The 27628-nt window shown below is 36.5% G+C and overlaps 1 protein-coding gene across 1 annotated transcript in view; it reads right to left on the reverse strand.

The window, feature by feature from the left end:
• LOC130230664 (uncharacterized) overlaps positions 1 to 27628 on the reverse strand; it is a 277339-nt gene that overhangs the window by 209375 nt on the left and 40336 nt on the right. The window contains exons 2-3 of the mRNA XM_056459793.1: positions 22565 to 22686; positions 7226 to 7273 (exon numbers count right to left, since the gene is read on the reverse strand). Of these exons, the coding sequence (XP_056315768.1) occupies positions 7226 to 7273; positions 22565 to 22686 (170 nt within the window). The remainder of the gene's footprint in view (positions 1 to 7225; positions 7274 to 22564; positions 22687 to 27628) is intronic.

Here is a 27628-nt window from a genome sequence, read left to right on the forward strand (position 1 = left end):
TATACAATAAAAATACTAATTTCCAACTGCTCATTGCTATAGTTATGATTAGTTTGTTGCTCAATGGCCAAAATCTTCAGCACAGAAAAATTAAAGAAAACACCCCAACCAATGCAACTCAATCCTACACTGTAATACAATGCAGGATTCCACACAATTCATTCATGTTGTCCAAACAAATCACTTATGTTTACTTTATAAATTTAAGTGGATCGAACATACTGTAAAGCAATTAAGTTTCCCAAACATAAATATCAAGAATTGTGTTCTTTCAGCTCAGTTTAAATATATAGTTTGAACAAGCAGAAAAATAATATATACTGAGTGTACACTGTAAAAAATCCCAAGCTCCAAATTATTCCTTCATATTGTCACAACACAAAATAATTAAGTTAATTAATAATTAAGTTAACTTAATTGTATTTACAAATTTAAGTGGATTGAACATAAACCAATTCAGTTGTCCCCCAAAAAATCAAGAATTGTATTGCTTCAGCTCATTTTAAATAAGTAGTTTGAACTAACAGCAAAAGCAAAGAAAAAAGTAAAGGTATATGCTAAACATGAAAATATCGAAGTGCCAGTACTGTGTCCCAGTGTGCACCAAGCCACTTCAAATACTAGGCTGAATAAACAATAACATGAACCGATTCTGAACATTTCTGTGCAGTGCAAATTACATTCAAAAGAAAGTCTCCACCAAAGAAAACTTTCCGTGTTTGTACATGCACACAGTCTTTTTTACAGCCCATAAAGCAACAGCGAATGCATACAGAAGCACACAGAGTGCCATATTCATAAGAGCATCTGTTGGTAAGGTGTGCTGTTGCGTGGCAGGTGAGGAGTCTTAGGGATAAGTTGCAGTTTAACAGGATTTTAAGCAGGCTGGCATGGATTGGCGGGCAGGAGCTGTGCTCACTCAAGAGAGTCAGAAGCGCTACTACACTTCCCTCTAAATTGTTTTGCTCAGCGTCCTCAGCTTCCCTCGCTCGCCCCGAGGCTCACGGTGGTAACAAAAGCTGAAAATGACTCCCATTTAAACGGTATTGGGTTGCATTACCATGGTCAGGTGGGAGAGTCTGGAAACCATTATGAAGGTTTGCAGAGGCCACTCGGTGCTTCAAGGCGCAAAATAGACCAAAATAGGAAAAGGCCAAGGAGAGAGTCTATATGATCACTGCAGCTGCATGTACTGCCCGAAAACCTACATCTACATCTGTTCTTTGAAAATGTGATAAAATATTTGGATAGATCAATGGGTCTTATATAAAAAGTGGCAAAGCAACCTTTTAATACACTCATCCTTTAATGCTACAGAATCACAAACCTAAAGAGGTTTAACCAATAAATCATGATAATCAGATGATGCTCTCAATACTAAAGCTTGGCAGCTAATATATTCTGCCAGGGAATTTGGGAATATCAATATTAATATATACTTATAGCTCAGTTTAGTCTAACTAGATATGCTTTTTTAATGCTATGATTGACATGTTATTCTACTGATTCTTGAGACTTCATTTTACACATTATCTACTCTGAGATTATAACTAAAACATTGCTAACACAAATGCATAGGTTATTTAATTTTTTTTTTCTTACAGTTGTGACTTTACATAACCTTAAAACAATTGTTCTCAGGGCATAATAATTTAAATCAATTCAAATATATAAGAAGCGTAAATAAAAGCGAAATATAAATATGCATTTTTATCTAATTAACATTTTTACTATGACACAGTGAAAGGGCTAATTGAATTTCAGTCACAATAGTTTAAAAATATTCTTTTCATATTTACCTTTCCTACTTTTTGATTACATTGCCAAATGAAAAAAAAAACCTTCATCAAGAAGGCCACTTTTCTTATTTCGCCTGCTACTTCGCCTGCTACTGTGTTCTACTTATCCATTATTTAATTTTTTAATTATTATTATTTTGTTATTTTATTGCTGAGGCATTTATTTTGAATTATTATTATTATTATTATTATTATTATTATTATTATTATTATTATTATTATTATTATTATTAGTCTGTCTGTTTGTCTGCCTATCTGTCTATCTTTTTTTTGGGGGGGGGGTTAACTGATTAACTTTAGTTGTCACGGATGGTGGGTGGAGAAAGGAGTGTGGACTCAAATGCAGAACTAAAATGGGTTTTCATTAATTATATAAAAAATAAAACAAAAAGGCAACAAAAACAACATGAGGTGGAAAACATTAACAAAAAGACAAAAACAAACTAGACTGCTCTGGATAGGGCTGGACACAATAGGACAAGGCGATAATCGATGAACTGGCACAGGACAGCAGACATGAGGAGATTATGAAAGAGAAATAATTGGCAAACAAACAAGAGAACATAATAAACTATTAATGGGTTAACAAGGAGGTTGGGACAGGAGAGCACATGACACAAAGAAAAAACACAAGCCATGTGCTCACGTAAACGAGAACTCATTAACCGTGTGGTCACATGAAACACAACACTAAAGCATGTGGCCACAATGTAAACACAGAGCCACGTGCTTACCCAGATAGCAGACCTAAGTTAAATCCACATTGAATAAATGTTAAACATCAACCAAACTATTAATGAAACAACGTTAAAAGTCATGGTTGATTTTTAGCTAATTTTACGCCCTGAAATAATGTTAATTTAAAGATGAAAAATAGATCAAAATGGTCACAAAATCAGCATTTAATCTGCCAAAATTAAATCACTATTTACACTGAAACCAACATTGCATAAATGTTAAAACATTAATCAACTATCATACAATTAATGCTGAAATTTAAAGTTTAAATTTAAACCCTGAAATAATGTTATTGCAATGATGCTAAATAGATTAAAACAGTCACAAAATCTGCTAACTGGGTAGACAACACCAACACAAACAGAATGCAAGACACAAGCACACAGTAAATGAAAGCACTTACCGTGCACTCACACGTGCATGTTCCATTCCAGCACCAACCAAAACCGAAAGCAAATAGACTGAGACACTGAGAATGACAAAAGCACGCTGCAGACAGAACAAATCAGCCTGATGTAAGTATTTTAAAATGTAAGTATTTTACGTTTTGTCAGTTTAGTGGCTAATTCGAGTTCAGCTGTATGAAATTGTAAACTGAAAAAAATTATTCAAAGATGATTCCTTGGATTTACTCATTTTTTTACGTTAAGTGGTTGCAAACAATTTATTTGGGCGGAATTTAAACAAACAAATTAAGTTGCTCAATTTAATTTGTTTGTTTAAATTCAACACAAATAAATTGTTTGCAACAGTTTTGCATGCAACACTTTTTTCAGTGTACGATTTTAAAAAGGAGGCGTGGCACCTAACCCCACCTCTAAACCCAACCGTCAATGGGGGATGAGCAAATCGTACTAAATTGTACGAATTCAATTACACGAATTCATTCGAATTAGCCACTAAACCAAAAAGTTACGAATTGCAGTGAGATTGTGTTGCACAAACACAAAATACCAGGCAGAGAGCGTACATCCTGAGCATGCCCGGACCAAGTGTGACCGCGTCAAGCAGGAGCACACACAGCCCACTTGCAGCCAAGACGGTGCTCATATGAAAACACGAAGACAGACAATGACGGGAAATATGAATGCCCAACCTGAGAAAACTTGAGCTGAGCACAACATACTAGACAAGACAGAACTTGTGTCTGGACCACCAAAACAAGAATTAACAAGACCGAAGTGGCAGAATCCTGACACTAGAGGCAGAACCCAAAATCACTTTTGTTGGTTAATTTTTCCAGTTGTCTGTTTAGTTCCTCTACTCAAAAAACAGTTAAGTTACATTTCATTTATCTATATTACATGTGGTCTACTTGTAGATTCATAAGCAAAGATTCATAAGCACTTAAATAGTCTTTAAATGTACATAAATAAGATGAGAACTTGATTACAATAAGAAATCTTTCAAAAAGTAAAAAGAAGACACACACACACACACACACACACAAAAGACTAATCAGATTGTTTATTCCCCTCACGACCATATGTAAAGTTTGTTCGAATACACAGCAAACACCTAAACGCAGGAGGACATTTGCAGCACACGTCTAAGCGCAGATCTGACCCCCTGTGTGATGCCACATCAACATCCACCATTTCACACAAATGAGCTCCCGCCGCGCCGGGCAAGATGGCCACACAGAATTAGCATTGGGAACACATCGGGAAGAAAGCGTGCTAAATTTCAGCTCGCAGCCTGAATATGGATTTGGATATTATGTTGTCCGTCTCCCATGCCAAATATTATGACCGTTTATTTTTCCCACAGTGGGTGTCTTGGCATATTATTAATGTAATAAAAACAGGCTTTTATATTCATCGACCAAACCAATGATATGGGGAGAGAGTGGGAGAGAGAGAGAGACTGAGAGGGAAATGATTGCTCATTAGTAGTATTTGTGTTCTGGATCCTTTGGGCTTCTATCTGTTCCAGGAGCTGATGTTCTTCTAATGAGTTAAATACTATCTGCTGCAAGAGGGCATCAACCTATTACATATGCACACACACTTACACAATCGCATGCATACACTAGACTAGAGCTTTAGGAGTTTATGGTGGTTGAGTTTGTTCAGTAATGAGGGATGAACCCTCGACAGTGAGAAGGAACAGTGCAGCTGCCGTTTATTTACTATCAGAATATTGGGTAAACAAACAGCAAATGAACCTGCATTTTAGGCTAGCCATAGCTATAATAACTATTTGACATAAACGTTCTGCCCAAACTGCATGATTTCATCCACAATTTGTCTGAGACTGATTCTAACCAACTGATTCATGTGATCCTAAAATCGAAAAGTCTTTGATTGTTAGTTTGGCCGTGATTATTGAATTTCCCTGACAATTAAGTCATGTCAATGTCCGAAATTTCTGCCACTTTTATTTAAATCATTTCAGATAAATCGTTTAGATTGTTGAATGAAAAACAACAAATGGAAATGCATAAAAAAAAACTATTTTAGTGTCAGTAAAACATGGAATCACTGATCTATAATAGAGAATTCTATAATATACCCCATAAAATTTTCATTAATTGCAGTAGTTTGGTAAAATCATTTAAGTACATTTCTTCCTTCAATAATGTAAACACAGCACACCATATTGACAGAAAAACACAGAATTGTTGACATTTTTGCAGATTTATTTAAAAAGAAAAACTGAAATATTACATGGTCTTAAGTATTCAGACCCTTTTCTGTGACACTTTCTGTCCGTTTTTACTAATCATCCTTGAGATGGTTCTACACCTTCGTTTGTGTCCAGCCATGTTTGATTACACTGATTGGTCTTAATTAGGAAAGCCACACACCTGTCTATAAGACCTTACAGCTCACAATGCATGCCAGAGCAAATAAAAATCATGAGGTCAAAGGAACTGCCTGAAGAGCCCAGAGATAGAATGGTGGCAAGGCGCAGATCTGGCCAAGATTACAAAAAGGAATCTGCACAGTGGCCTTCATAATCCTTAAATGGAAGAGGTTTGGAACGACCAGAACCCTTCCTAGAGCTGGCCGTCCAGCCAAACTGAGCTATCGGGGGAGAGAGGAGAGGAACCCAAAAATCACTGTGGCTGAGCTCCAGAGATGGAGTCGGGAGATGGAAGAAAGTTGTAGAAAGTCACAGCAGCCCTTCACCAGTCTGGCTTTATAGTAGAGTGGCCTGACACATGAAAGCCCGCATGGAGTTTGCTAAAAAAAAAAACACCTGAAGGACTCCAAGATGATGAGAAATAAGATTCTCTGGTCTAATAAGAGCAAGAGAACTTTTTGGGCTTAATTCTAAGGGTAGATGTGGAGAAAACCAGGCACTGCTCATCACCTGTCTAATACCGTCCCAACAGTGAAGCATGGTGGTGGCAGCATTATGCTATGGGGGTGTTTTTCTGCTGCAAAAGATGAATGCAAAGATGAATGCAGCTAAGTACAGAGATATCCGAGATGAAAATCTTCTCCAGAGTGCTCAGGTCCTTAGGCTGGGCCAAAGGTTTACCTTACAACAAGACAATAACCCTAAGCAAACAACTAAAATAACAAAGGAGTGGCTTCACAACAACTCTGTGACTGTCCTTGAATGGCCCAGCCAGAGCCCTGACTTAAACCCAATTGCGCATCTCTAGTGAGACCTAAACATGGCTGTTCACCAACATTTACTATCCAACCTGACAAAACTTGAGAGGATATATGAGGAGGAATCATAGAGAATCCCCAAAACCAGGTGTGAAAAACCTGTTGCAACTTTCCCCAAAAGACTCATGGCTGTATTAGATCAAAAGGGTGCTTCTACTAAATATTAAGCAAATGGTCTGAATACTTAGGACCATGTGATATTTCAGCTTTTCTGAGTTTTTCTGTCAATATGAGGTACTGTGTGGACATTAATGAGATTTTTTTTAAACAATTTTAGCAAATTGCTGCAATATAACAGAGTGAAAAATTTAAGGGGGTCTGCATACTTTCTGTAGCCACTGTATATAGATCAGTAGGTGGAATTCATGGACGCAAAGTCAGGTCTTGTGGGTTGTCAGTTAAAACTGATAATTGCTCTTTGTTTTCTATAAGCAGAGTTAAAACAAACAAACAAACACACAAACAAAAACATCTGTATTTTCTTGTAATTTATCACAAGTAGGCGCAACATCATTTTCTGCCAATGAAAGAGACTGCAGGAGGATTTCTTATTCACCAGATCGATCCACTATTGAATGACAGTGACACTTGACTGTGTGTAGTGAATGCTCTACAGTATTTGCTTTATAACTACTGTATATTATTACAATAATCATCGTTGTGTATCAGACATTGGCACTTTGAAGGTGAAATGCAGCCATTATTTTTGCAAAGTAAAAAGAGCCTATTTATATCTTGATCGCTAATGACCCTATTGCCTACATTTTTTCAAATAAATAAATAAATAAATAAATAAATAAATAAAATAAAACAACAGACATTTTTAACATTGCTACTTATGAAGGAAAATGCTAAGCACATAAAAACAAAACTTTTAAATAATTAAAATGTAACTGTAAAATGTAAAAAAAAGCAGAAAAGATAAATAAAAAATATCTGTAAAAATACACACACACACACACACACACACACACACACACACACACACACACACACACACACACACACACACACACACACTCTCTCTCTCTTTGTCTCTCTCTCTCTCTCTCTCTCTCTCACCTCAGATTTGCAAATGCTGCATCTCAGTCTCTCTTCTTTTCCCAGACCCTAAATGAACATGGAAAATATTTAGTATGTTTATTATATTTAGTACACAACAGTGCAGAAATCATTTGCATTTAATCATTAAACAGATGTTTCCATCCAAAGCTCACTGCCAAATTGCACTTTATCATAATTTATGCATAAACTACGAGTTTGAAAGTCGTAATTTGATTTGCACTGTCACCCAATGACAATAAAACTAAATTAAAAGTACTCTGTTTGCAGCAACAAACGGTTATAGATGAATAGCAATGTACAGTATACAAAAAAGAGTTAGTATTGTTTATGGAAACCGAATATTGTAAGACTAAAAATATATATTTTTAACTTTAAAAACCATTTAAAAATAATTATTTTACTTCACCTTATGTAACAAAACAGTATTTGTTACTATTGATTTCTATTATATAATAGTACTCAAAATATCTGGCTTTAATATGATCATATTAGGAAGAACTTTGTTTAAAGAGAAAAATAATATTTTCCAGGTTTAGCATTGAAACCATTTCTTCATGCTTCCAGAGAAACATTTTTACAGCATATAAAACAGATTCTGTCTTACTTTAGTGGCTGTAAAGGATGTTTATTTAAAAAAAAGATGAGCTCTAATGGAACAACAGATGTTCTCAACGGCGAACGGCCACTTTCCATAATCAACACGTTATGTATCTTGCATCTGATATCTTAGCTATTCCATATATGATAATTAAGAGCGCTTGGTTCATAAAATGGGGTACGACTAGAATTAATTATCTAAATAATTAAGGAGCCCATCGTACAAATATTACACATTAGCAATTAGCCTATTTTATCCCAGTGGATGCTGGCCTCCGTAATGGAAAGATGTAGAGAGAGGGGGAACACGGTTGCTAAATCCAGAGCTTATATGCATGACATGTGGGAGCTCATTTTGATAGATGTTAATGGCATATAATTATAGAACAGTGCTATTAAGCGATGTGATTTTACAAGAGGCCTGGTGCCCCTGGCGCTATGGCCTGATTGCTAAGAGTGTTTGGCTAATGAATGGAAATGCATGTCTGTTTGCAATGATGGGAATTATCAAACCATGAGAGAGAGAGAGAGAGAGAGAGAGAGAGAGAGAAATAGTATCTAAACTCAACCACTTAAAATGACTTTCACACACACAGAACCCACTTAACTGCACTCATATGTCACACACACGCACCAAGAATGAGGCAAGTCCTTGAATAGTGATGTTATACATCAGTTTAATAGTAAAATTTGCAATGTTCATTTATGCAACACATTTTTAATAATGCCTCATAAATAAATAAATAATTAAATTAATTAATTAATTAATTAATAAACAAATAAATAAATTAATTAATTAATGCAAATTTATTCAATGATTTTAGAAAATAGAAAATATTTAAATTTTATAGTTATACTTTTTTAGGAAACAAAAAGGCCTTACTGATAACAAACATGTCCATATTATTTTTTTTTAATATTTAAAGATTTCCTTCAAGTTAAGGTAAGAATATGTTTTACATGGTTAGTGTCACAACCACCAGGGATCCAAGCCTGGCAGATTACTGGTAAACATGCAGATCAATTAAAGAACTACAAATCCGCCGGTATATGGACTACAAGTTCAGTCATGCACCATTCACTCACACCTGCTCCGGTTTTCCAACTGATTGCTAACACATAGCTGAAGCTGTTCAGAATTAATTACATGAATTTTGAAAACAGCGCGCACACACACACACACACACACACACATCAGTGCTGAGTCTTGTTATACGGTATTGTGAACATTTTGACACACTTTCCTTGCATTGACTTGCCGGGTTTGACCCGGGTTATGTTTTGTTTATGTTATTGTTTATTCTTGTCTACTGCCTGCCTTTTGACCCCTTGCCTGTTATTTGACTTCAACTCTGGATTTCCTGTGTACATCTGTTTGCCACTGTGTTGACTGTTGCCTACCTGACTATTCTCATAATAAACCTGCGTTTGGACCCGCACTCTGTTGTCAGCGTCCACTTCACATTACAGTTAGCAAGACTAATAGTAATAGAAATATTTAATATTTCTAATACTTCAAGCAACAAGCAGTTAAAATGTGTATCAACATAATACATTAGTTTTATTGACAAATGTTTTTCTTCATATATTAGTTATAATTGTATTGTATTGTAAAATAAAAATAATAAATTGGTTGAACTTTTGATTGAATTGGTTGGTTGAAAATTTGACAAATGCCATATAAATAACATATGAATTTGACAAAATGTGCTTGCTTTTTTACTATTATTTTTTCATGTTTACTTTAAATTATTTATTAAATTAGAAATACAAATGTAAATAGTAATAAGAATATAATTACTGTATTTTTTTTTTCAAATTATCAATCGATTATTTAATCAATCAATAAAGACAATTCATTAATCAAGAATCTCTCTCTCTCTCTCTCTCTCTCTTTACAGTATTACAGCCTGCACTCTGAACAGTCTAAACGCAGCAAGTTGTTAGCATTTTAAATACTCTCTGCACACCATAATCATCTCTACTTTCTCTTGTCATTTGCTCCACAAGCAACTCAGAGGGTTATTTCATATGGATTAGATTACATATTTGGAAAGCATATTATTTCTTATTTTTTCACGTAAGATCATTCCCATTAACTGCAATAGACTGAAACCAGATGGCGGCCTTTCATAAAGAAAGAAAAAAAGAAAAAAATATTTATGTGGGTATATGGAGCGAGTGATTGCGGTGGTTTTGACATGAGCTCTGCGCAGAGCAGTAATAGATGACATTGTCCTTGATCTGTGGTAGATTTCAATCGCCACTTTCTTCCTTTTTTCTGTTTGTGCATGATTCTTTTCATGGGGAAAGTACTGCGATTAATGGGCAGAACCTGATTTTACCAAGTGCAACATGTTCCTGAATCAATATCTTTTTTTGATTCTGGAACAACATTCCAGCAACAACCAATCAGGTTAATAGCTTTTGTTAATGTTAGGCTAATGGGTTTGGTGCATCCACACCAAGGTTTTTATTCTCCTACTATTTCCCTCTGCTTTTAGGAGTAACAGTAACATTTCAGTTTATAATCAACAAATTATATTGCAATCAATCAACCAGTCAACCAATTTAAAGCAAAGTTTTAACTACACTGTGCATGTATAAGCTAAGGTATATTAAGGTAAAGTATATGGGTTAAATATGAAAGCTTTGTGAAAACAAGGGGGAAACGATCCAACACTTTAATTTGCAGCCATGAAATGATAATTTTACCCTTTAACTACAAGAAACAAGGGGGTATTAAGCAACAACTTTAATTAACCATGGTTCCCATGTATGTCACTTACCATTAAAGTACAATGCAGCTGTACACAACATATGTCTTTTTCAGACTCACGAAACATAACAAGACAGAACAGACCACTTGTATCCCAGTGCTTAAAGGAATTAGTTTTGTAACACACTAATTTTAAAATGTATAAAAAATATTTAAGTTAGTTTTTTTCTGAAAAAAAAAAAAAATAAATAAATAAATTAAATAAAAAATAAAGGAAGTTATTTTGTTTTCCCATTTATTGACTGACAGTTTTCCTACCGCCATTTTCGGAGAAAAAAAAAACAGGAGTGACATGTTGCATACGATGGTGTAAACATGATACTTACTTTAGTTTTATCTTAAATGTGAACATGTCTTTACTTCTCTTATGTGCACAAAAACAGGTCCAGTAAAATCCCAATAAAAAATTTGCATGCAAACTTGGAATATTCATTGCTGAAGAGTGTTGTTCTTTTTTGTACCAAGGAATCTATTCTTAATGCAATCCAGAAATGCAACTGAGCAGAAAGTTTTGTTTGAGCTGTGCCCTGAACTGTAAATATGTGAATTTTAGGCCTGGTCATTTGGTTTTCATGTTCATTTTGTCAGTAAAGCCAGTTCTATACTCCAGCACATGGTTTCAGATGGAGCAGCATGAATAAATAATGCAGATAATTCATGAATGAAATCAAGATAACTGTTCTGTCATAATCACTTTGGCTCAAACGCTACATGTGAAAATACTATACTGCATTTAATTATTTAATAAATAATACATTTTACTCCCAAATTATTCATAACTTTATTTGAGTGTTTAAATTTTTTTTCTGAAATGATATTCAATGAAAGCAAGTAATATTTTGTTTAGAATGCAATGCTATGGGTTTCTTCAAGTTTGGAGTGTTCTGCACGAGAGGGCCCTCTGGCATTCAGAGGAGATTTACTACTGAACACACAACTGTGCTTGCTTGACAAGATGTGCATGACAAACACATTCACACTTTCACACTAAATCAAATTCATTTGAATCAATGCCCATCCCTAATACAATAATTAGAAATTATTCTATTAATAATGTACACCCAACATGTTGATGTGGTAAAAGTAAAATTTTCTGCTTATATTCCAGTAATACCCGGTTGGACCCCCTTTTGCCTTCAGAACTGCCTTAACCCTTTGTGGCATACACTCAACAAGGTACTGGAAATCATCCTCAGAGATTTTGGTCCATATTGACATGATAGCATCACACAGTTGCTGCATTTGTCAGCTGCAAATCCATGATGTGAATCTCCCGTTTCACCACATCCCAAAGGTGCTCTACTGGATTGAGTTCTGGTGACTGTGGAGGCCATTTGAGTACAGTAAACGCATTGTTCAAGAAAACAGTGTGAGATGATCCATGCTTTATGACATGGGGCATTATCCTGCTGGAATAGCCATCAGAAGATGGGTATGCTGTGGTCATAAAAGGATGGACATGGTCAGATGGCTGTGTTGTTGACACAATGCTCAATTGGTACTCAAGTGTGCCAAGAAAATATCCCCCACTTCATTACACCACCACCACCACCACCAGCCTGAAACATTGATACAAAGCAGGATGGATCCATGCTTTCATGATGTTATGTCAAATCCTGACCCTACCATCCAAATGTCGCATCAGAAATCGAGAATCATCAGATCAGGCAACATTTTTTTTTCAATCTTCTATTGTCCAATTTTGGTGAGCCTGTGCGAATTTTAGCCTCAGTTTCCTTATCTTAGCTGATAGGAGTGGCACACCCAGTGTAATCTTTTGCTTCTGTAGCCCATCCGCCTCAAGGTTTGAGATGTTGTACGTTCAGTGATGCTCTTCTGTATACCTTGGTTGTAATGAGTGATTATTTGCGTTACTGTTGCCTTTCTATCAGCTGGAACCAGTCTGGCTATTCTCCTCTGACCTCTGGCATCAACAAAGCATTTGCACCCACAGAACTGCAAACTCACTGGATATTTTCTCTTTTTCAGACCATTCTCTGTAAACCCTAGAGATGGTTGTGCATGAAAATTCCAGTAGATCAGCAGTTTCTGAAATACTCAGACCAGCCCATCTGGCACCAACAATCATGCCATGTTTAAAGTCAATTAGGGCGTACGCACATTAGGTACAGTTGCCTTGAAACGTGCCAAAGTGCGATTGTGCATTTTTATCTACCGGACCTGAGCACACTTACATCATCGATGATGCGACTAATCAGTTTAACAGGAAGAGACTCGCTCAGCTCAGTGGAGATAGCTTTAGTTATAGTGTTTTGTATTATTTTTAGTTGTTTGGGATGCAGTAACACACTTTTGACGCTTGTAAATGATCACAAAGTCCTCATGCTGTCGGTATTAGGAGGTTTCCTGAAGATGCAGCTGACGTGCAGCGAGGGGTTTGCGTCTTTAATAAACTATGACAGTTTGTGTTCATTGAACAGTAAGAATGATTAATAAATCCGTATGAAACCGTCCCTTAAAAGTCCTGTATTTTCTTTAGTTTTGGGCTCAGGCACATTTTGCACTCACACTACAAGCGTACCAAGCCAAAGCCAAAATGAACCGCGCTGGCATTCCTCTACCAACCGGGCCAGGGCCGGCCAACTGTACCACGCCTGAGCCCTATTCAGAGCACTCACACTTCTCTAACGAATCGGGAAACGTGCCTGGGCACAGTTTGGATAGCATGGTGTGAGTGCGCCCTTAATTCACATTTCGTTCACATTCTGATGCTCGGCTTGAACTATAGCAGATCGTCTTGACCATGTCTACATGATTAAATGCACTGAGTTGCTGCCATGTGATTGGCTGATAAGAAATTTGCGTTCACGAGCAGTTGAACAGGTGTACCTAATAAAGTGGCCGGCGAGTGTATTATTATTTTTTTTTATAACAAACATGTAAGCACAATGAAAAAAAAGTGATGCAAACGCAAATGTTACATGATACTTTTCTTAAAATGTAACTTAGTTACTTTTTAAAGAAGAAACAAGACTGCAAATCATCACTTTTACATCTATAAATGTGCTTTTACTGTATATGTGGTGCTGTAAAATCTGTTCACTTACCCTGTAAATCATGGACTGCAATCTAAAGCTTTACCAGAGTAATTTATAGGTAGGGTTAGTTTTAGGGATTACATTTGGAACAAAACATATTGACCCAGGAATGTGTCTAACTGTGTAAAATCACTGAGTGCGAGTAACTGCAGGCCTCGTGTACTGATGTAGACTCGGTCGTTCAGATTCATCTTCCGCCCTTGCACAGCACCAAGGGCCTCATCCTAGCAAAAATGCCCTCTGCCTAATGAGGGTCAGAGGTCAGCGAGTGGTTCACCTTCAGGGGCAGGATCTCCCAGACACACTCAGTCACTGACTCTGGCCCTATATTTAAATCAAGCCTCGGGCTCCCGGCTTCCACTCTCAAAGGCCATTTTCTTAACTAGTTCCCTGCTCGCTAATTAGTTTTTGTGTCGTGTTATTTGTCTCTCTGAGCTTGAACAGAAGAAGAGGGCAGTGTTAAAGATTGCTGGCCTGAAAAGACTCTTCTCTGCCTTGTCATGAACAATAAGCGTGGCTACGTTGTTACAAGCCAGAAGTATATATTAGGCAGGAAGAGAAAATGAATTATGAGCATTTTGTTTTCTTCGGCTGGCCACTGTAACCATTTTCTGAAATTAGATAAGGACATGGAATTTGCCTTTGTTCTCTCCCCCCCCCACCCCCCAAACCCCCCCCCCCCCCCCCCCCCCCCCCCCCACACACTTTTTTTTTTTTACCTTAGCTGCTTTTAAGAGTAGTATCGTTCCCAGCCGCCGAGCGTAAAGCACTCACGAGTCAAACGGTTATTGGATTACATTTTCTGGCTTCATAAAATGTGGTTAAGAGGCACTTTAGGCGTATGTGCCTGACCTTCTTTCAGGGAGATGGCAATCAGACAAGAAGTGACAGGTCGATCACTGATTTCAGCTCCACTGTCAGAGGCTCACCGTCTCGCCACATCTCCGCTTTCCTTCTCTCCTCTCCTTCCATTTAAAACAAGCGTGAGTCATTGTATGTGTGTGTGTGTGTGTGTGTGTGTGTGTGTATTTTAAGAACATGGTCCACTGTCCCACCAATCTTGGTCAGAAAAAAGGCTTGTGCAGCAGGATAAGTGGTCTTTTTAAGAGAGTGAAAATATCAGCAGAAAAGAATGCAGTATTTATGATGATACATCCATCTAACAATTATATTAGAGGTAAAAACAATGTCTGTACAGCGGGGTCCAAATGTCTGACACTGAGTGAAATTTAAAATCTAATTTGCTGGAAGGAGATTACTTTATTATGTCTTTGATTTTTTTCCAACAAAAGATAAATGCAAAAATACTGACAAACAAGTCTAGTCCTAATGAAAAATAAAGTGATGCAAAAATAATGTAAAACATCACTTTCCTTAAAATGTAACTAAGTAACATTTTATAGAAGTATTCCTGAGATTCCTGAAAGACCCAATAAAAGACGAGTCTTTGCATTATTCTCGAGGGCCAGCCTGAATACCTGCCAGTGACCTACTAACACCTGCAGCTTCTCCACGATGGATGTCCAGCGTTCTCCATCCTCCGACGCCTAGACTGCAGCTCTGAACAAGAAGTTTGGCCAGAGGAGAAATGGTCATGCCCAACTGTGCCTGGTTTCTCTCAAGGTTTTTTTCCTGTACTTTCGTCAATTGGTGAAGTTTGTTCCTTACCACTGGCTTGCTTAGTTTGGGACTTGTGGAGCTGCGCATTGATGGATTTGCTCTTCAGTGTTTGGACTTTCCGCAGTGAAATTTAAACCACACTGGACTAAACTAAACTGAACTTCAACTCTGAAAAACTGGACAGTTTCAATTTACTAGAACTATGTTAAGCTGTTTTGACACAATCTACATAGTAAAAGTGCTATAGAAATAAGCATGACTTGAATTGAACTGAACTGAAGTAACACAAGGCTTTAATGGATTAAAAATAATCTTCACAAACATCTATGTACTGCATAACTTTAAGAATGTACTTACTGTATATGGCAACCATCCTTGTATTTTAACCCTTTAATGTGCACTCTGGGAAATAAATTCTGGCTCATTTCTCTGGATAAATTGTGTTCCTGACACCACTCTGAGCAATTTAAGTTTTATTTTATGTCTTTTTTTTTGATAACCTATGGATAAAGGTCAACCAAGTGGTTGCAATAAATGTTAAAGAGCATCTTATTCAGAAAAAAATAAGGCTTATGTTCTTTTTAAGAGAGTAAAAATATAATCAGAAAAGAATGCAGTATTTATCATAATAATCCATCTAACCATTATTTTATTGGGTAGAAATACTGTCTGTACAGCGGGGTCCAAATGTCTGACACTGAATGAAATTTAAAATCTAATTTAGGGATGGCAATAAATAAAGTTTTGGGATTTTGTTAAAATGGGAGAGGGAAAAGAAAGATTCAGTTTTTGGCAGAATTGTAAGTCACTAAATCGCCTAAATTTGTGGGGAATGTGGAAATGTAGTGAAAATGTGAAGTCACGCAAGATGTACTTTACTTTAGACAGATAACATGACCATTGGGTTTAGCTACAATTGCTGATGTTTATGAAGCTTGAGTGCTGCTGAAGAAACAACAAACACTAAATGCATGCTAACTTGACATTAGAATTTTTAAACATGTATGTGCACAACTTTGTACAAACGTAAGTTGATTACATAATAAACAATATGCAGCCAACATATTAATTGTCTGTTTAAAATGTAGTACTCCTTTTATATGTTTGTATACGTAGACTTTAGAATAAGTATGTAGTTTAATTGTTATATAAATGTCAATTTTATGCTTAATGACAAGGTCAAGTTATACAAGGTAGAATATTATATTAATATTATACTTTAGTACTGTTGGTCCATATTGACATGATAGCATCATGCATTTGCTGCAGATTTGTCAGCTGCACATCCATGATGCAAATCTCCTGTTCCACCACAATACCAGGGGTGCTCTATTGGACTGAGATCTGGTGACTGTGGATGCCATTTCAGTACAGGGAACTGATTGTCATGTTCAAGAAACCAGCCTGAGATGATTTGCGCTTTATAACATGGTGCTTTATCCTGCTGGAAGTAGCCATCAGAAGATTGGTACATTGTGGTCATAAAGGGATGGACATGGTCAGCAGCAATATTAGGGTAGGCTGTGGTTTGATGCTCAATTGGTTCTAATGGGTCCAAAGTGTGCCAAGAAAATATCCCCACACCATTACACCACCACCACCAGCCTGAACTGTTAATACAAGGCAGGATGGATCCATCATTTTATGTTGTTGTTGTCAAATTCTGGCCCTACCATCTGAATGTCGCAGCAGAGATCGAGACTTATCAGACCAGGCAACATTTTTCCAATCTTCTATTGTCCAATTTTGGTGAGTCTGTGTGAATTGTAGCCTCAGTGTCCTGTTCTTAGCTGACAGGAGTGACACCTGGTGTGGTCTTCTGCTGCTGTAGCCCATCCGGCTCATGGTTCGACATGTTGTGCTTTCAGAGATGCTCTTCTGCAAACCTCGGTTGTAATGAGTGGTTATTTGAGCTACTGTTGTCTCTTTCTACCGGCTCAAAACAGACTGGCCATTCTCCTCTGACCTCTGGCATCAACAAGGCATTTGTGCCCACAGAACTGCCACTCACTTTTTTTTGTTTCATGAACTCATTGACAATTTGCTGCAAATGGAATTGCTTTAAAATAAATAAATAAATAAATAAAATAAATAAATAAATAAAAAATAAATAAATATATATATAATGAATAAATGAATATAAAAATTTTACATTGTACTGCATAAACATCAATATAAGCATTTTTAATGTGTACCCTGCATGAAATTGAAATGTACTGCACCCAATGCGGATTATATCAAAATACTCTCAAATAAATGTCACATTAAATGCAATTTCTCTTTTATTTAGTTCTAATCAAACTCAATCAAACTTCCAGTGCCCTTTAAGATGTATAGGAAAACGGAGAGCTAAAACAAGCCACAATCTTCCACTGTGGAGTAAGTGAACTGTAAAATGAAGACAAATCCTTCAGCAGTCTTTGTCACATTTGAAAAATGCGTCGTTTGATCACTATAATCTCACAGTGGATTTGGACGCTCTATTTTGGAATACTTTGGGCATGACGGCAGGGGAAATCTGCTGGTTTCAATTTTGTTCTGGAAAACAATAAGCTTGGCTTCTGTGTTTTCGCATGTGTGTATGTGTTTTCATGTGTATGCGCATATGTCTGTGGGTGTCTTGGTACGGTGTGCTGTTTTGGAAAAGTGTGGTGGACTCAGAGTTCCAGTGTTTATGGAAAAGTTGCTGAATAAACAGGGTTTAGTGGGACCTTCATGCATCCAGCATGAGAAAGCAAAAGCTGCATTAAATGTCATTAAATTTCATTCACTCAGAGCAAGTGATCACACTGCTGGCAGATCACAGTTATAATCTAAACGGCACAAAACAGACAGAGAGAAACAGACAAAATGAGTTTTGCTGTTGTGTCGCTTTGCCATTGCTCATTCCTGCTGGGAGATCTGGCTAATTAGAATTTGCTCAGAAATACACTAGAATTTGTTGCATTGTTAATCTGGTTATAATGCTTTAAAAGTTTAGACTTTTACTGTAGTCAAGGTCATGTCATTCCCATCCCTTATGATTTACTTTCTTGATGTTGAAAGATAGAAATATCAGTGTTTCTCACTCTTCTTTTCTGTAACATAGATGTTAATCAAGAAACATGTCCGACTTGGTGAAATGACACTAACCGCTTACATGGAATGATTTTTGCATGATTTTCTTGCTTTGGCATTTTTGGAATAGTCAATTTCACTGAATATCTTCTCTAACAATGCTCACTTCTCAAGTTCAATGAGGTCAAACAAAGATTTAAGCTTTTTTTTGTAATCAAGCCTAAAATAAATTATTAAGGTGATAAATCTTAATAATAAATATAATACATATCTGAAATATAGATTTTTTTGTTTTTGTTTTTGCTTTTTGAAATACATTTCAACACTGATGATGATAATAAGAAGAAATGCTGGTAACACTTTACAATGAGGTTCCAGTAATTTATGTTAATAAAAGTACTAACATGAACAAATATTCAACAATATATTTATTACAGTAATATGTTAGTTAATAAAAGCAAGTAATTCATTGTTAATCTTCATTAACTAACAATGCAATCTTTGGATTTTAATAATCTATTAGTAAATGCTGAAATTAACATTGACTGTGTTTATTACATGCTGTGCAGATAATTTATTCTTAGGTTATGCTAGTAAATACATTAACTAGTATCAACCCATGAAATCTTTATTGTAAAGTGTATTTGTAAAGCATCAAATCAAATCATCAAATTCAAAGCATATTCAAACTATTTCTGACATGCTAAAAATTCAACTTTGAATGGGAGGAATACATGATAATTCAACATATATTTGCATCGAAGATAGTCATTTTAAAGTCATTTTAAATATTACTGTTGTCGTGTTTTGGTCAATTAAATGCATCCTTAACAAGCAGAAAACAATTTTTATTCCAAATTTTGACAGATAAAATGCTCATATATATATATATATATATATATATATATATATATATATATATATATATATATATATACACCCCTCACAAATCTATCTTTTAAATTCATATTTTAAGCTATACAATATTTTATTTGTGCATATAAATTAGATTAGTCAATACTGAAGCCAAATCTGGAGCTTATCTAACAAAATAATTACGATAACTGTCCAAAAACTAGAACACCCAAATTTGTATGTTATAGAAAAATACCAAATACAAATTTATAAAAGAGGAAAAATCAAGAGAAGCAAAAAATGGAAACATGTTGTTGGCATTTTGTAGGTTGTAATGTTTTTTGCAATATTTAGCTTTAATTTAATGTAATATCTTTCAATTTCTAAATCTGTTTGATGACTAAAATAATATTTTAATAAATATATCCGTTTAATTAATCAGTTTTGATTAAATGCACCAAAATACATTGCCTATATTCACTGAGAAATGGATACAAATATTCATTTTCAAAATGGGGTGTACTCAATTATGCTGAGCATCGTATATATGCGTGTATGTGTATATTTGTGTGCATGCATACGTGTGTGCGTGTGAATGTGTGTTCACTCTGAAGACATCCATACAAGATTGGAATGTCATAAATCATGACTGACGTGAGTAAAATGTAGACATTTCAGTTTTGTGTGAACTGTTCTTTCCCTTTAAAGTTTGTGGTCAAAAAATCTAAGAATGTCTCCTTTCCTTTGCTGTAGAACCCATTTGTACTTGCACAAAGCATGGTTTAATTAAAACGAACTAACTACAGGAAGTATCGACTGTTATTAATCATTCCAGTGGGCTATTGATATGTAGAGTGCAGTGATGATGTACGAGGAGCCGTGTGTATTTATCACTTTGCCCACTCACACTGTGCCTGCCCTGGGAGCTTGAGGTTAGGAAGGCCCCCTGCCACCTCCACCTCCAGGACTTAATGCAGCACAGAGCCAGAGGAGGCCACATGCACGACAAAAGACCAGCTACACCTCAACAAAAGACAGAACGCTCACCCAACCAGGCCTTGTGAAGCCTTAATTAACAAGAAAAATTGAACTGTACTGCTATTTTTTGTCTGCATAGTGTTACATGACCAGCACAAAGGAGGGAATGGAGAACGGAATGGGTGGGGATGAGATGATTTCAAGTTTTGGTTAATAATTCAACACTAGAACTACCATCAAATTGAACCACGGCTGCTTTTAAAATGTAAATGTAAAATGGTTCAAATGTTTTTAAGCAAATATGCCTGTCTATATGTCATTGACTATAATCGTATGCCATTTTTATTATTTATGTATTTATTTATTTATTTATTTATTTATATAACAATCACCTGTTGTTAGAATTGATTAGATGAAACCAGATATAAAAAATAAAAAAAATTGGTAATTATACCTACAGTATTAGCAGCAGCACGGGCCCAGTGTTTTGGTGTGTTCATGTAGTTTCCGTATTTATGTCATGTGACTTTCCCATATGCTGTGATTCCTTTGATCCATTTTCCTGCTGCTTGTTAATGTTTTAGAGTTTCCACCTGTATTTCACCCCTGTGTCAAATTAGTTCTATTACATGCTGTGTATTTAAGTTCCTGTGTTTAGTTCTTTCCTTGTCCGGTATTGAAGTGTCATGATTTGTCATCAACGCTTGTTTCCTGTGTGTTGATGTTCCAGTGTCTCCAGTGAGTTTTGTAAATAAATATGTGTATGTTTGATAACTCCTGCGATCCAGTGTATCTCTTTTATAGAGTGAAAATGTGACAGCAGCAGGTTACATTTACCAACTTTTCCTACATCCCATAATGATTTGCATGAATTATGGAAGTAACTTCTGTTAAAATCAGTTAAGGGTTAAAATAAACTGGGTACACAGGTGGCATTCTTCACCACAGAGATCATCCTTTTAATATTAAAAGATAACTTATTACAAAAAACAAATTACTTTCAACAGACTTTGAAAAATCCCCATGAGAAGAACATATAGTGTACAAGTGCAGTCAGATTAAAAACACCCTACAAATCTTAACCTTAAAAAGTCTTCTTTTAAATTTTAGCTAAGCAGTAAAATCTTTGAATTATAAATTTCCAAACATTTGGCCCTGTGAGTCAATTACAGCAGGCTATAGCAAAAATTCCCTGTGGTCTGGTCAGATTAGTGTTTTTTTCTGATGAAAGAGTCAGCACCAAGATTTCATTGTGCTCCAGACTATTACTGTATTTTAACTATAGTGGCAAAGTAAACATTCATGAAAACGATTGCTTTCTAACTAAAAGCGTTCTGTTAGACTTAAGCCATAACCAACTGTATTTACCTAAGACAGATGGTCTGCACAATGGACATTTTGACAGCTGTGTGTAGGCTAATTGATTGGATCAAACATTATTTTGGTTGTATTATATATTTGAAGCGTACCTCTGTGACAACACTTCAGATATTCATTCAGTATGATTCCACTTATTTTGGCTTCTCTTACATCAAGCTGATCAGTAATGAATATTTTTTGAATGGTTACTTTTTGTTGTATGACAAGCTTGGTTAGGCTACTTTTGATTAGGCAGTACTCATGGTTACAATAGAGCCGATGTTTAGGACTGTCCTATCGCCATCATTTTTCTGAACACCAGAGGGTCGATCTGACTACTTTACATTACTGACATCTGAAAGCATAACGCAAAGTGACTTTTCCCAAGGTAATGAAATAAATTAATTGTCCAGCCAATCAGGGAGCTCCTCTTTTCAATGGGTTCAGGTTAATCAGGCCCTGTTTGCAAGTGTAACCCATAATTCGCAGTATACATACAGTACATGTGTGGAAAAGTGGATATAGCGGTAGCCACATGGAAAAGTAAATATAATTTCTTTAATTTCACATTGTGCCACTTATATTTTTGCTTACTGGGTTTCAAAGCATTGTTTTTCACCCACTGAGATAACAGTATTCAGATTAAATCACAACTGATAAAAGAAGGTGATTTATAGATGCCAAACAGATATTATAGGCACTAAATGTCATGAGTGATAGTGAGGTCGATGAGAGGCTAATATCATGGGTTAGTGTTTTGTCCTGGGTCAGACTCACAATAGATGACTACAAATAATCATGGAATGACTCTACTTTGTGAAGACAGGGGCACAAAACAGAGACATAATACATTTTAGCCACAAAAACAATAGTCATATTCATATTCCACCCACTGACATTGCTTGAGTTAAAAGTATTTAGTATTTAGTCATGCACACACTTCAAGTTATGTATATTCTGAGATTCACAGAATGTCCATAAAAAGGGGTGATGGGTCCTGTTTTGTAGTGAATTGTTGGCAAAATGCTGTACCTTTTTGATCCAGGTGAGCAGGCAGCTGTGGTGAGCCATGAGGGTCTTGCAGTCACAGAAGGTTCTTAGTGGATCTTCAGCCATCAGGCCCACATCTTTGCAAATGAAACACTCAGGCTCATCTGCCAAAACAAGCAGTAAGAGAGATGTAAGCCTGTGTGTAAGGACAAAGAGTTGCGCTAGTAGGTAGGGTCACCTAAAACTTGTGACAAATATATGTGTTTGCATATGTGAAAGATTTTTAAAGCCTTCATTATTTGTCTCAAATTAGAAAATTTGGACATTTTGACAAATAAATAATACTGAATATTTGAAAAAAAATATTTTAAAATATTTAAAATAATCAGTGGTGGAAAGAGTAATGTAGTGCAAGTAGAGTAAAAGTATCCGTTTCACAAAAGTACAAACCACATGATGGAGAGTAAATGATTTTTCACCTTTTGGTCAAGTTACATTTAAGATTACATGATGTCTGCATTTGCATAATGCATCTAGGTGTCAGTATACATGCAATATGACCATCATATTAGCCAGCACCATAGATATATACACTAGATACCGCATACGGACCCTGACCATGCATCAATAGTGGCGCCATATTTGTACAGTGCTCCCAGGACAAGTGTCATTCAACCGCACTAAACAAGACAGGGTTACTATGTGAAGATGCTGGAGTTTAGCACGGTGTACAGGTGTAGTAATGAGCAAACAAAGAAAACAAAGCACAAAGGCAGAACGTTTTACAGGTAAGATCTTGTTTTTTACGTTTTTGTATGTTATGAACTTTTGTGCTAAACAGGTAACGTTATTGATGATAATACAGTCACCTACTGCATTCACCATAAGGCAAAGTAGTACCAGCTTGAACTAAACACTCGACTTATGCTAGTTTTGTTGAATAAAATCAGCAAACGAAGCAAAAGAAATATGAAAAAGAGATGCTGCGGTGCGAGAAACTTGTATTATTGTCGGCTAGTGAAGGAGTCATTCATAACGGAGATTCATTCAGAAACGAATCACTCCCTCCGTCAGTATGAGAAGTGAAAGCAGGAGAAGGGGGTGTGTTTCAGGACACGGATTAGATCAAATTTAACAGAGAGGGTGCATAGTACATTTCCATACACACAAACTCATCCCGATCATAGATATATGTGTATATGTGTATTTCTCTGGCTCTGGATGGCCACAGTCCTCCACTGCAGCTTGGTCCCGCATTCATTTCAAAGGAGCGCTACCCTGTACTAAAATGGTGGTTCTACTGACGCATTCCTTCCAATCGACAACAACAGAGTAGGCAACATCTAATGTATATATCTATGAGCCAGCACAACATTAAAAGTGCATATAACGAGTCACCACCTTGAAAAATGCTCCACAAGCACCTCCAGTGCTTAATGACGTGCTGCGAAACAATTTAGATACCGTGAGCATGCCTATTACTGAATTTCTGTGGGCGTAATAACAAATTTCCATAACATTAAGCATGCACTGGATAATTATTTGATGATGACAAGAGCGAAATCAAGGTGTTTGTCTTTAATGTCGCACCTAATGCTAGCTGCTTATTTACTTGTCACTTTGACATTTTGTCACACCTAACAGTGATTGACAGAATTAGTTTCTGCCAAGTCATTAATGTGCTCATTCTCTCAAAGTGCTGCCGCAGGTACAATCTGAACAGAAAATTGCTCACAACTTCCATAAACAAGGAACAAAATGGAGGCAAAACAAGCAATCACGTCATGCAATAGTTAACTTGTAATGAAGACTTAATCAACCATTAACACCTAAGTGGTTATGGGGAAAATAATTATCTCAGCCTAATTTGTTGTGCAAAGTATTTATTAATAAATTAATTATGAGCCACGAGAAGAATAATAAAGTCACCATACTTCTAAAGAAATCACCTATCTGAGGATGCCTGTTAGTCTTTATCCAGTAGAGATATCATCATACTTATTTTTACTAAATATATATGCATCTCATAATGTTGTCCTGCATTTTTCTTCTATGCTTTGTCTGCAGGGTGTCTGAAAAAAAGGAAAGTTCCTCCAGTATCTGCTGTGGAGGAGTGTGTCTGGGCGTCTGCTTTTTGTCATGCTAACAGACACTTCTTCATCCAGTCCCCAGACTGCTTGGCTGCCCAGTATTCGCCGCCATATACATCAAAGTTCTGCGAGACGCTGGAGATTAACGTCTAAGAAAAATGCAATTAGAAGATATCTCTATAAGATCCAGCATATGCTATGGAGTGTACTTCATTCAAGGGTACTAAAAAAGCAAATGTTTTGTTATGAAAATGACATTATTTCATTTGTTGAAATGTTGTATTCCTGAACCATCTGTCAAATAGGATTTGAAGGAGGAAACGAAACATCCTGTGGCTTTGAGAGTCATTCATGTTGGGGAAAGTCATTCTGTCTATTTTATCAGTATATCAGTGATAGTCTTATCTTTACAGGGCTTGTACAGGACAGGAGAACATATGCTTGTAATCATCCACAATTAGAAGCCAAATCTATGAGAAGTAGGAAAGTCAGATTACTTAGGCTTTAATCTTGGGTGAAGATATCAACAATTAGGGGGGAAGTTCGTGAGATGAAGAAGTCAGAACTGTTTGTGAATCCACAGTGGACAATCCCAATGTACAATGCAATGTGTGTCACAGTTAATATTACCTTGAAAAGTAAAAGAGAAAGGAAAACAAGACTATGAGGAATATTATTCGACATTTATTGGATCATACTGTTGATCAAACACTATCAAAAATTATGCATGGTTAAGAACCTTTTTTAAGTCTGTTGATCTCTATTATCACTCACAAGTCTGATTCGGCAGAGCACATTGGTTTATTCTACTTGGTCAACAAAGTTTAGCTAGAATCAACAAAGTACAGGAGACATTCCTGAGAGAATTTGATCAACAAAGACATTATAGAATCAAGCACTTGATGTGAATGTCCTTATCCACTACTTCCCAAAGATTCTCTACTGGATTGAGGTCTGGTGAAGGTCATTTAGGCAATTCAGTTAAACCATTCATTCACTCATTGATTCAATGATCATTCATCCATTTTCTTTTTGGCTTTGTGCCTTTATTAATCTAGGGTTGCCACAGCGGAATGAACCGCCAACTTATCCTGCATATGTTTTAAGCAGCGGATGCCCTTTCAGCTGCAACCCATCACTGGGAAACATCCATAAACACTCATTCACACACATACATTCATTCATTCATTTTCTTTTCGGCTTAGTCCCTTTATTAATCTGGGGTCGCCAAAGCGGAATGAACCACCAACGTATCCAGCATATGTTTTACGCAGTGGATGCCCTTCCAGCTGCAACCCATCATTGGGAAACATCCATACACATTCACTATGGACAATTTAGCTAACCCAATTCACCTGTAGCGCATGTCTTTGGATTGTGTGGGAAACCAGACCACCCAGAGGAAACCCACGCGAACACGGGAAGAACATGCAAACTCCACACAGAAATGCAAGCCGGGGATCGAACCAACGACCTTCTTGCTGTAAGGAATTTGTGCTACCCACTGCGCCACCTTGATGCCCCACTTTGACCAAGTTTAGATTATTTGATCCCTGTGGTATGGCACATTGTCCTGCAGAAAGTAGTACAGGGTGTAAATTCTGTGGTCATATAGAAACAGGCACGGTCAGCAACAATACTAAGGTAGGCTGTAGAGTTTAAACACTGCTCAATTGGAACTGAGGGATCTAAAGCCTGTCATGGATATAAAGCCTGAACTTCATTGATGCTAAACCATTAATAAGAGGCATGCTGGATTTACTCTCTCGTGTCATTTATTCTATGTTCTGATGCTAACATCTAAATGTTGCTGCAAAAGTGCAGACACATCTAAAACAACTTTCCTCCAATCTTCTTGTCCAAGCTCACAGTACTCATTTAACATGAGTAGTTACTTTGTTTGAGTTACTGTTGGCTTTCTATCAACTAAAACCTGAAGTTCCTTAATGAGAGTCATTTCATTATTTGACCTTCTTAGAAAAATTTCTCGGACATGCATGTGTAGCTCCTATCTCTTTTCATGGGGAAACTTTTACTACTCCAAAACTGTTTGCCAAGCTTAAGATAAAATTTCAGATTTGGAATCACAACTGAAACTACTCTGACAACGACTGTCTCTTAACTTTTGTTCCTAAAACTTTGAACAATAAAAAAAACGCATTACCAAGATTGCCCAAGCTATTCTGCATGCACTCAATTTTGAGACATCATCCTTCAATTTGTAACTACAGTAAGAATCAATAAATTATGTGTTGCACAATTTAGTGGCTGATCACGCTGGTCTTCTGAGGCTTTTCTGGTGTCATTTCTAACATTCCTGACAGCAGATTTTCTACAAAAATGACAGTGACCTCTTTGTTTGCAAGTTTATCTTTTTTCAAGTGTTTGCTGTCATGTTATTTGCAGTGGAATAGTGGAGGTGGTAATTACTTTAAAATAATGAGGTCAGAAGGGAAAGACTGCACCTTGCTCTTATTTCAAACATATTACAAAACCGGATAACATTTTTTTTCGAGCTGGTTCATTTAAATGTTGAGACTTCATGCTTAATGGAGATATATTTCTCATGTCTGTGAAGAAAGTATTCTCTGACATTCCAATGCATTCGCCCACCATGGAGGAAGCTGCGGAAACTGTTTTAAAGAAAACAGATCTGGACTGAGCCACTCCTCCAGAGAATTTTAGCCTATAACAAATTATGACTGGCTTCTTTAAGCCTAATTTTGTGTTAAGCGATTACCATATCTCATAGAGCAGGGGTGGGCAAACTCGATCCTGGAGGACCGGTGTCCTGCATAGTTTAGCCTCAACTCTAATCAAACACACCTGAACATGCTAATCAGTGTCTCCGAGATCACTATCAGAGTTGGAGCTAAACTGTGCAGGACACCGGTCCTACAGGACCGAGTTTGCCCACCCCTGTCATAGAGCATACCTTGTACATACTGTAGCTAACAGCATTGTGAGCATTTATACTTCTGCATTCTGTCTGTGTTGCTCTAGTAATAACACTTCC

Source organism: Danio aesculapii, chromosome 6, assembly GCF_903798145.1.
Source record: "Danio aesculapii chromosome 6, fDanAes4.1, whole genome shotgun sequence".
In the NCBI taxonomy this organism is placed as follows: domain Eukaryota; kingdom Metazoa; phylum Chordata; class Actinopteri; order Cypriniformes; family Danionidae; genus Danio; species Danio aesculapii.